The 12,139-nt window shown below is 44.1% G+C and overlaps 1 protein-coding gene across 1 annotated transcript in view; it reads left to right on the forward strand.

Annotated features, from left to right (window-relative positions):
• The first annotated feature begins 1,139 nt into the window (after positions 1–1,139).
• Positions 1,140–12,139, forward strand: part of LOC128719406 (protein lava lamp) — a 74,834-nt gene continuing 63,834 nt past the window's right edge. Inside the window, exons 1-4 of the mRNA XM_053813031.1 lie at positions 1,140–1,834; positions 1,903–2,200; positions 6,051–6,164; positions 8,348–8,491. Coding sequence (XP_053669006.1) covers positions 1,140–1,834; positions 1,903–2,200; positions 6,051–6,164; positions 8,348–8,491 — 1,251 coding nt within the window. The remainder of the gene's footprint in view (positions 1,835–1,902; positions 2,201–6,050; positions 6,165–8,347; positions 8,492–12,139) is intronic.

The raw sequence follows: 12,139 nt of genomic DNA on the forward strand, positions 1-12,139 counted from the left end.
GCCGCACCTAGTTTTCACAAATCCTTCCATGGCAGCTCACGGGTGTTCATGTCCAAATGACATCATGTCCAAAATTTATAACAGCCACGTTTGTTGGAATGAAGCGAACGGAAATCCGAAGGGTTTTGTTATACTTTACTGGTTAGCAGCGTGGTAGTATAAATCAGAGCAGGACTTGTTGAATGAAAGCGTTGGTTGTTGACTAGTTTCAACAGCTTATGAGCGTGTGTCTGCGATAGTTGAATAGGTATATTGATTCGGAATTTGCAAAACCAAGCTTTTAATAAAATTTAACTATTATTTCAAATACAAATAATACAATATTAAAGATAAACTATTTATAATTCAATTTGATTGATTATAATGTTTAAGTTTATTGATGAATTCTAATTTCTGCAAATGAGCAAATTTTTCTATGATTCTATGATCTTAGGCTATCTCAACTATGTAAACATCCTTGAAAGTTACCTTCCTTGTTAGCATGATAAGGATATTTTGTTTCAATATTGACGCTACTACATGGCACACTAAAGGGCACTGTACCTCTATATCAAACTCCTTCACACGTAGTTCATGTGTGATGGCCAAACTACCCTTTCGTTCGTCTATTCTCACCGTGATAGTGGGTTTTTGTTTATTTCATTAATGATGATGTATTCATTGTTGTTTTTTCTACATTCTCTTGTTCCAGTTTACTTCCAACCACACCCAACAGGACCTGGACCGGGGCAAAAAACTAGGATCGATTTATTCCCGGGCACGGCACCCGGAAAGCCCAACACCCTCAGCACGGCACGTTGAACCAACAGTGCGGTAGGAATAAATCCACCACGTATCGGACAACAACACGACAAGTCATCGTCATCCTGTTTGGTCCTACGGCGCGAAATCAATGTGACGAAGCCCCCCAGTGCAACAGTGCACGAAACATTGAAACTAAAGGTTATTAAAGTGACAACGGAGAGTGTCCCAAAACGCACCTCCAGTGTGCGGAAGTTAGTGTTAAAATTAAAATTTAAATGTACTGCCTACGTGGAAAGCATCAGCATACGCATCAGCAAGAGCCACAGCAGCGGCGCCGGGACGTTTAAGAGATTAGTAATTTACAGTGCAAATACATCAAAACCAACCACGCAACAATGGCGAATAAAGAACAGCAATTTAACGCTTCAACCGGTTCGGTGAAGGCGATCCTCAATAGTGCAACCCCAGCAGAACAACATTTGCGTGATGAAGATAATGCAAGATCCTATAGAGATGTGGTGAAGAATGCATCCTTAAAGTGTGACGTACAGCACACGGAACATGTTGATAATCCGAAGGAAACAAACGTTAGACAAAAACGTAAGAAGGCGTCAGAAAAGCAAGGCGCTAATGTCATTGTGGATGGAAAACCATCGCTAGACCATCAATTATTAGGAAAAGAATCAACTGCATCCTCGCAACCGGCACCATCTTCGGAAGCCTTGGGCAATCTTGCCAAAGCGAACGGGAAACGGTTGAAGTTGGATCTTAAGACCCACCAGGAACATCAGACAAGTGATGCAACATCACCATTGGGGCTGTTGCACGAGGAGAAAGTGATCGTACGAAGCAAACCGCCGATTCCACCGAAACCGGACGTCCGGACGATACAGGCATCGTCCCAAGGGCAACAAAAGACCACCGTTTCGCCCGCGACGCCACCCACCAAGGGCAAGAAGCAGCAGGTGACCGAAGCCCACAATGCACACACCGTCCAGAAGCTGCTGGCCCAGAATGAACAGATGCGGCTAGAACTGAGCGAACTCCGAAGTAGCTTGACTGCGGAGCGGAATGCAGTCAGAGTGTTACGGTAGGTTGTTAAATGAACCGTTTCTTCTTTTGGTACCTTAATTTACTCGCTTTCTTCTTCTCCCACAGGGCCCAAAATGAGTCCGATCTGCGAAAGACGAAATCCGAATGTAAGAAACTGCAGGAAGCTCTGCAGCATCAGAAACGTCATACGACGGGCCAGTGTCCGGGCGTGTCCGTGGGAGGTGGAACGCCGGCCAAGCGGGCACACCGGGGCTCGTCGGAACACCAAGAACCCCACGTCGGTTGGGCTTCGGAGACACGCGGTCCGCACCATCAGCAGCAGTGCTGTTTGGAAGTTCTGAAGCTGAATCAGGAGATTTCTGCCCTGCGGGAAACGAACAAGTTCTTAGAGGAAAAATATCAAGTAAGTGTTGTCTACTCTTTTCCACGGAAGAAGAGTAGCAATGGAGGAAGAAAAAACGGTTGAACAGTTTAATTTTCGATCGTTTTAAAATTCCAATTGTGTACAAGCTATGAACGATGGAAAAGGTTGCATGCTTTGCTTGTGTGCAATATGGCTGCGTCTGCGAATGAGTTGGCTGCGTACTCGATACTAGAGATGGAAAATTTAATTCCTTTCATGGATTGAAATCCGCGGTAAAGAGTTAGGATAAAGATTGAACTGATCATGATTTAAATCGTGAGATAAAAGTCGCCATGAAAAGTTGAATCTCGAGTTAACTCACTCAATAGTTTACTCATGATTTAAATCGTGCGTTGAAGGTCGTTGTGAAGAGTTAAATCTTAATTGTTTTTAATTGATTTAATTCTCTACGAATGGTCTTCTTGGAGATTTGAATTAACTCACTCTTTAGAAAGATTTAAATCATTCATTCATTCTGAATCATTGTGCACGTCACTATTCCTTGCTTTAGTACTGCTTCTGTCGTTATAATGCCCCTTTTTTCCACTGTACACCATCAACAGCTCATTAGTTAACATTGTACGTACAAAGTACTTATCAGGGTCAGAATGAGGTAATCAATAAGTTTATGAGTGGATAGCGATCGACAGCTGTATGTCCTGCTTTCAATTACATGTTGATTAATTTGTTGCCAAAAAGAATGATACGTGTGGTGGTGGCGTATTCCACCAGCAACGTCAAAATTCCATTCTTACACAAATGTCATGGCTGTTCAATTTGTTTCCTGCACGTTGAATTGCTTGGCCCCGCGTCACGCTGACTGCGCTGCCAATGTCAACGTATTCGAATTGGTTAATATGAACATAAGCTCCCTGTACTGCACATCGATACGACGTCAGCTACCGATCAATTGCGTTTCTTTTTGGATGGCAAAAAGAGAGAATTAAACGTTCCATTGCCGTACGCCGTGCACTACACCCAGGAGGTACGAATACCAGGAGGTTGCGTGAATGTGGCGGGGCTAGATAGCAATCAATTCGAGCCGGTCAATATCTTCATCATCTGAGGATCGGTGTCAGTCCGACGGTATGCAAAATTTTTACGCTTAAAATTACGAAACATTTCTCAATGCGCCCCTGTAGCAGATGAAGAGGCCTGCCGGAGGGGTATGAACCTGAAAGTATTGGTAGCCTCGGGAAGTTCCCATCCAAAAAAGGAAATAAATTGATTTGATTGTCATTTCAAGTATTCAAACTCGGGTTTTGTGCCTGAGTGGGGAACATGCTCCAACCCCAAACCCCGCTGGTTCCATCACATTCCCTTTCATACGTCAACATTTAACCTTAAAAAGGCATCATCTTCTCGTGTGGGGCAAGAACACGCGACAACGCGGGTAATAGGCGATATCGCTGTTTTTGCCGTAGAAAGTTCGATCTCCCTTTCGTTGTGTGTACTGCCTGTAGCCGTGCCGGATTGAGCTTTATTTATCGTGTTGCATAAATAATGCCAATTTATGGAAGGTCTCTTCCCGGTTCGGAACATGGGCGACGGGAGGAGTTGGGGACTAGTGACACATTAATCACATGCACACCTCTTCCAAAGCATCGCAGTACTCCGCACGAAAGGGACATGCAAATCTGTTCGATTAATTGTGATTCGGCAGCGACCTTCGCCGGTAGTCGCGGATCGTCACTCGTGTGAGCCTTCACCCGTACTCGGACGAGGGTGTCCTGAATGGAGGGCACTGAATGGCTGAATGGACGGGTGGAGGTTTCGCGGGTCCGTCAGAATTACTTAATGATCTGCGAACAATTATTATGCGTGTGCGCCTAAAAGAATGCAAACAAACCATCCAAGGATGATGTACGGATGGTGGTGGGACTTGCAGTGTCGCTGAGTTGATGTGATGTCCTTCGTCGGTGCGATATACCATACCGAACTCGGGTGATCCTAGTACAGTACGGCACGTGTAGCGAAAAACCTCGTAAAGCTTCCCTGCTGTTTGCAGCGCTTACCATATACGCTTACCGTACGATATGATTATGTGGCAAACAATTTATTGCATACATTCCGATGCGAGCCGACGGGACTGAATGGATTGTTCTGTTGGTTTTTGACCGTCGCTTGATTATGCAGCCGGTAAACTGACACGCTGAAGGATTTGATGACATTTTAATTGAAATGAAATGATTTTGAAATCGCTTGTATCGCAGATGTGCAGGAGTGGATGAGTTTATGGTCGGTAGTCGATACGAATGTCACTTCGCATTAATTTGCGTTTTGTAACGCCTGAAGGATGGAAATTATCTTCTTGGATGGAGTGTTCTTGAGTATTAAGGAAAACATTGTGTGGTGATTTTTAACGTCCTTCCACATTTTGAGAAGTGTGGATAATGTTTGCGGGCTTAAAGAATAGTTATTAACAGTAGTATATATTAATGAGTATTAGTTTGTAGCAAAAACGATAGAAAAGTGGTTGAAAATGTCTTCCTATGTCGTATTGACCATGAGCTTTTTATTGTTGTTAATGTTTTCTTTCGTCTGAAATGTTAGATGATCAAAGAGCGATCTTTCGGTGATTACAACAGTCCGCTAAAGTAGTGTTTCTTGGGTAATACATCAAACCCAAGACGAAGTTATAAACACAAGAATAAGTACATAGGACAAAGAGTTCCTAATCTGTGGAATATTGAAGATTATATCATAATTAATTGTTTTTAATGTGCTTTTGCTCATGACCTGCCATTATTAGGCCTATTTATAAAAACCACTGGCCTATTCTAACATGGAGCAGTGTCCCGATACTAGAACGTAGTGCACGACCAGCACTGAGCTCAACATTCACGTTGTATACTAAAATTGTTGAACTAAATCCAATGTATTCATATTTAACTAATGTCACATTGTTTCAATGCTTAATTGTTGTATAACTATAAAGCACAAGTCAGAATTAGCTCTTCATGTTTACAAATAGAACTGCATTATTGATACTGCTCGGTCTAAAAATAATTCTTGAAGAACACTGTGCTAAACACTTCCTGGCAAAGATTTAACTTCGAAAGCTATTTTTCCATTCACCAACTGCGGTTGCAACTGGTGCGAGATGGAATAAATCACCATCATAATTAGTCAATCAGCGATCGAGCAGCTAGATCTCTGTGCAACCGGAATGCAATGGGATCAGTTTTCCCTTTCTACACGAGGCCTATAGCTCAGCGCTCCCGTGTGGTAGATGTAGTGGGGCCTTTGAGAGACTCCATCACCCTTACCCTTGTGAGCTTCACAACGCTTCTGACTGACTTATGGTTCGATTGTGTTCGGTGCTGCACTACGCAGAGTGAGAGCATTCTGGAGCATTCAAAGAATGCATACAGCAAGGCATTTGCGAAGGCATTCGCTTTCCGACCAGCTTAACATCACCAAGCGCCAGTTAGCGTCAGGGCGCGTTGGTCGATATGAGTAACACGACTTCTAGCGCACAGAATAATGGAAGGAAACCGTCCGTTCGGATCGCGTCAGGAAACCGTTTCGTTGTTGCTTCCGTGTTATGCAAATTCCAGACCAGACACACCGGCAAGATCGGCAAAGTTGAACGTTCGATTGTTCAACCATTTCGGAACCCGTTCGCTGCATTGTGCATTGTTTTCACTTTCGATCCGAATCGATCATCTTACCGCGCCGGGATGGTAAGTACCTGCGGGCGAAACACTGACAGTGGCACAAATATTCGAAACCTTGACAGCAATCGTCTGTTACGGTCTGTCTTAATTCCCATGTTTACTCATGTTCCGCGGTTCAACTACAACTGCATACTTACACGGCGGTTTTGTTCCTTCACGTTACTTCACAGATTTCCTCCGAGGCTGAACGGCAGAAAGCTTCCGATATTCGCGTACAGCGGGATTTGCACGAACTACGATTGACTCAACTTTCCAAGTCAGCTAGAAACGAAATCCAGCGTATGGTAAGTATGGTTCTGATCCGTCCGGATGCGGCCACGAAACGTTCCGGGTGGCATTTGCATACCTGCGAACGTCTTTTGTGGTCCGTCTCGTCCGCTTTGAAGATCCGCCCAAATAAGCTGTTTGTGGTTGAGCGGTTTCCAGGGGTTTAGATTAGATTGTCTTGACGCAATATTTATGATACGGACATTTTAAAAGCATCGTTTGTGCTTCATTGTCATCCATTGCGCACAACATAGTCACGTGCAGCCGCTGGGCAGCATCCTTGTGTATTCCATACTGGACATTGAAACGGTGGATAGTATCTAGTTTTCTAGACATCCCAGCTTGTGAATTTTAATAAATGGTATTATGGCCTTTTTTGCACCCGTAACATATTCTATCCAAGGCAGGCCCAGCCAGTTCCACGAATAAGCTTCTTCGGTTGGCATTGATCCGTTGAATTCCGGTACCACAGCGGGTGGTTTATACTAAACCCTTTTTTACACCCATTTCCCAGTCCTGCTCCGGGTCAAATGCGCACAAATAGCATGGGATGAGTCATGGTGGACGAATAAGAAAAAAAAGCGTTCATCAACACCACAAACCCCATAGATGCCGGTATCTTAAGCTAACGATCGTAAAACATTTGTTTCGTTCGGACGCGTTGCGTCCGATCGCTCTTTACGCTGCATTTTCGGTTTCTCGCAGCGTCGCCAAACGTTCGGACGAGATTCTTTCCCGGATCCGAACGTTATAGTTATGGCCGTACGGATTCCGTGCGGAATCCTCTTACTCGTAGTCCGGTTCGTCGTCATTTTCGTGCTTCCTCGCTTTGTTGTGTCGTTTCAGGTGGAGGGCTTTTGCCACCCAAAAATCGTGCCGTGTTGAATTTGTTTCACTCTGGCAGAGATAACCTTCAGATCCTGGGTAGCTTTCGTCAGGGGCAAAAAAAAAACATAATAAAGCGGCACACGGCGCATGAACGATCGGAAATGGCAGTGCGATCGCTTCGAGGCAACGTGAGAACCGGGTGCGACTTATCAGTCTGCAAGGCTTATCCGAATTGACGACCGGGTAATTACTTGGTGGGCAATTTACGATCGCACCGAAATTCCTCCGGTAACGCCCGAAGCTGCAAAACAATTTTAGTGGCTAGGATGCTGCATTGCAATCAAATTATGTTTTTTTTCCATTCATGCACTCGGCGTGGAAAGCCTCGCCGAAGTGAAGATGGTTAGACGATTATTGCAGGTTGTTCCTTTATTTGCCGTACCGTATCGGAAGGAAGGCGTATGGAAAGGTCGGCAGAAGAAAAGTATGGTTTCGTTAAGCATTTGAATGAATTTCAAACCCCCACAGCCCCGTCCTGTGGGTCTGGACGACGGGACGTTCGGGAGAGCAGCAAGAACGCTGTAAACGATCCTTCGGGGCGTTCCCATGGATTTTAGCAGAACTGTCAGACACTCTGCAGTTTCTTTACAGATTGCGGCCATTAAAATGCTACCTTCACCGGGTCAGTACTTTCGATTCCAACCGAAATGGATGATGATGAATCATGAGAAGTAAATTGCAGGTTGTGTTGGGCTTTGTCTTCGCTGTGAATATTAAAAATATAAGTCGATGTTTTCAGAATTCCAGTGCGATGATTTGTTTCTACCAACTAGACGTCTTCAATGCGCGTAGTATAACGCGTTTGGATAACAATTGAGAAATGAAGCCTCAAACGATTTGTTTGATTTTTGTTGCGGTTGCGTATAAGAGATCGTAATCACCATCAAACTGTATTCAATCCATTGGCCGTTGCTGTTCCAGTTTGCGAAAACTAATGAATCAAGCCGGGTTTATTACTTCATCGCCCGCGAGTTGTATGATATTGCAGCGCAAGACACAATTCTAAAGCTTGCCTTCTCGCAGACAATGGGATCAGTGGAGCGAAGGTCTAATTAATCTACCTTTCGTTTGGTAACTGGGAATTTGGTCAACCGTCTACAGACTAAAGGTAGATGTTTGGAAATTTGAAAAATGACGTACCGTTTTTTTTTTGCCCCGCCGTGCGAATCGCTGTAAAACTCGCTACTTCTGGGAAGAACAAATCGAGTGGCTGTCCGTTCGTAAAAACAGCGTTGACCCAAATCTTAAATTCTTACCGTTGTTTCATGTATTTTTGTTTCGCTGTTTCTTCCATCGCGACCCGCAATTCTAGCTGGAGGAGCTGAAATCGAAGGATCGCAGCATAGCGCAGCTCAAGAAGGAGCTCCAGGCTGCGCTAGCTGCCCAGGTAGGAGCCGGTGGTGGATGTCGCAAGGAGAGAAAAGCTGCTAAAAATTCCGCTCAGCAATCGCACGAGGTGAGTGACTTGTGGTGACCGTTTCTGGCCGTCCAAATGTTTGTTTCAATCGGTGATTTGTTATTTTGGACACACAAAAAAACAAAAAACAAAGATCACACACAATCTTATGGGTTCACATTATGGGCCGCACTGGCGACATGCAGATCACGAAAAGTTAGTTACAAAAAAAGGCGCTCGCGAATGTGTTCGTGCCGGTGCGCCGTTCAGCACCGGCGGATGCGCTGATAGGGCCTGATGTCGTTGTCACGATTTCATCCAAACGGTAAATCATTTCCATGTGCCGGCAGTTGACAGCGAGCCTTGGGATGCACTCGATCTGCCGCACGATCTGTTCCTCCTACATGCGATACGTGTAACTGTCGCTTGATGCGCAGTGCAGCAACTTGTCCCCACATTCTGGAACCGGGTGTACGCACAAGATCGCATTAGAAGACCGCCGGGTAACGGTGTGTCGCGGAATGGCCATACGGTGAAGCGATCGTAATTTTCATACAGGAAGTGATCTCACGCACGCGAAAGATGATGACTTTATATGAGTTTGAGATGAAGAATTTTCCCACTGTCACTCGCGACTGGTAATTCCCAAGAGGAACGTACAGGTACATCACAATTGTGGCTAGACATGGTAAGTTCCGGTTGTAGTTAAGGAGTAATCAAGCAATTCGAGAATGGACGGCATAAGAATTTGAAATCGCAAAACGGAGACAATTGCAGGCCAATTGGGAAAAACATAAAAAATATTTAGTAATGCTTACTCCACAGTTTAAGAGTAATGCGCCTAAAGTTAGGCAAGTTTTATTGCAACATGGTTTTTTTTAATCACAAACGAAGCTTAATACGATTTATTAATTTAATTGAGCGATACAAATGATTGCTGATGAAAGTTGATAATGTTTCATTGCTTACTTTTTTAGTGTTAATGTAAAACATCAGACGAAAAGCTTCCTGATACTGATCTGTACCCGATTACACCATGTTGCCCTGCCTGTCCAATTACAAACCATAATAACTCAACTTGGTGTGTGGGCTTTCAGCTTTCCTTTTAATGCTGACATTTACTTTACATCCTCTCATATGGTACGAATTAGCTCTAGCATGTGAAACACTGTTTTGTTCCCAGCCGCAAACAGCACCACCAGCAGTGCGATCGACGACGAACCGTTTTGTATCTTGTATCGGCGCATGTCGCCAATCATTTCGAAGTGAGATACCCTTCATTTACCGATTGGTCACACGTTTGGTCGCACTAATTGAGCCATGGTAGCCATGGTGGCGGTGGTTCGTTCGGATTCGTCTCCATCGCACGATGCAACTTCCTTCCGGTTGGGGTGCCTGGGCCCTTGTAGTAGGGCCACCCGTTTCGCCAGTGTCTTCCGTAATAATGCGCGTGCCTATCGAGTCGATAGCCGACCAGTCAATCGATGATGATTGTGTTTAATCTCCGGTGAAATATGGTACGGTAATGAAAAAGCGAGCCAGTTTCATTTTTCCAACCATTTTCGACTGGTGTCGGTAGTCTCCCACAGCCCGAAGCACACGACGGCGGTTGCGGCCAGGGTGTAGTAAAACACTTTCGATGAAGGTGCACTTTCGGGCGGTCGATTATTGGGATCTTTCGCAACACTTTCCTGCGGGCCTTACCGGAGACACTTAGATACGGGTGATGAGCGAACGGAAGTGCTCGTTGAGAGCGCCAAGTACCTGCGCGAATGCGATGAACTGCCTTCGTTTCCCCTTGTAGGGCTGGTGGCTTCCCCGGAGGGCAGTGAAACCACGGGAACGGTTGTTGTTTCGTTTCCCCGCTTCCCGGAGCGCTGATGATAATGTGTTGTGGTACACTTTTTTCTCTCCTTTCCTCCCTTTCTTTACTACCACTTTTTGGGGTGGAGGGCCTAACAATTTCACTTTCGTTTGGTTTACGGTTTCAATGACCGTTTGGTGGACACTTCCTGTGGCACTGCTTATGACATTGTGCAGTTAGTTGTGTACCGATGGGCCCTTTTTTGTTGTAAAAGTGCATAAGTATAAGCGCAAACAAAGTGGTATCCTAAACAGCACGATGTAGCACTTCGTGGACACCGTATTGAAGTATTGTGGAATTTAAAGGTTCATCTGCCGATAAGCATCTTCGAATCTGGTGAACACCGCTTTCACTAGTTAGCTCGATAGTGGGAGCAGTGTTAGAAATGACACAGGTCATGTTGAAATACACCCCGGTGGACCATAAAATCGACAAATACAAGCCATTCCGATGTTTCCAGTCCGAAAACCGGGGCGCTACCTTATCGTCCACTTCATTAGTTCCGGCGATGAGTTCGCTTGGGGTGAGTCTGCACACGCCTTTCCCTCTCGGCCCGGGCGACGACTGATGTGGTCTTTGACATTAATGCGAAATGGTTGTCATTTGCCTAGAGCTACCAGCTATTTGTTCCCGCAGTGAGGCGTGCTTGAGAATCGTACAAACAGAAGCGTAGATGAGAAGATGAACAATTATCCCTCGAACTGGTGAGCCTGATGGACACGTCGTCGCGCCAAATGGACGTGTTTTTTTTAGTAATGTGTCATCCCGAAAGATCACACCGCATGTTTGGAAGATGTTTTCATCGGAGCAGTAAAACAATACCAAAACAAAAAGGAACAGAACCAAGCGATCATGCTTTTGTCGCCGAAACCAAAAGAAAAAAAAAAACCTGGCCATCGGTGAGCGTCGGTGTGAAAGTAGTAAAATTTGAATAGCTCAAATGTGTGTTTGTTGGGTTTGTTTTCTTTTCTTTTTGTCGATTTGTCTGACTTTTACCTCATTTGTTGGTGTTGTTGTGCGAAACGGGTATGGTTTCGATCGATGTCGCCATCAATCTAGCGCATCAGTAATGGGTGACATCGGTAGTAATGAGCTATGCAAATGAATTAGAAATTTCCATTTATCGGACCGGGAAGGTTCGCTGGTCGAATGGTTCCGATGCTGGGATGATTCGTTCAAACTCCGACGCTGAAGAAATTGCTTTCTTTCGCTAGCAGATTAGTAAAAAAACGTAGTATGTTTGCTATAAAAAAGTATTTGAATGGAGTTTTGAAATATATTAAAGTAAGTCAATTTTTTAATGAAAATTTAGTAAAATCAGTGGCAGTGGTCTTTAGTAATGTATTTTAGACATAGCAAGACAATTGTTAAAATAGGACATACAAATACAATTTAAGCTCCTATAACATTTTAGTAATGACCAGTGTTGATAGTATTTTATAGCATCAATTAGAGAAGTATGCGATGGATTACTACTTCTCGTAATCGCGGGGAATGTAATACAGACAGCCCCCGATATATGCTATTATAGCGGTCCCATATAACCTGTGAAAAAAAACGCGTATCTCGAATTTCCACGTAAGTCGAATCCGAGAGTAAAATCGTTTATACTTCAAAATTCAAAGTTCAAGGATAGTTGACTTCCTTCTCTGCACTTAATTTATTTCGCAAAGCAGGCTACTTTTTCTTAGAATACATTGAACTAAAAATGTTTAAAATGTGTTTTAATGTTTTATATGATAAAGGAAGCTATATTAGACCAATTTTAAACTTTTTTGCTTAGATTTTGTGCTATAAACTAACTCAGCTGTCCAATTTCCAAAAACTGCGAATGAGGAACCGTG

Source organism: Anopheles marshallii, chromosome 2 (assembly GCF_943734725.1).
Source record: "Anopheles marshallii chromosome 2, idAnoMarsDA_429_01, whole genome shotgun sequence".
Classification (NCBI taxonomy): Eukaryota; Metazoa; Arthropoda; class Insecta; order Diptera; family Culicidae; genus Anopheles; species Anopheles marshallii.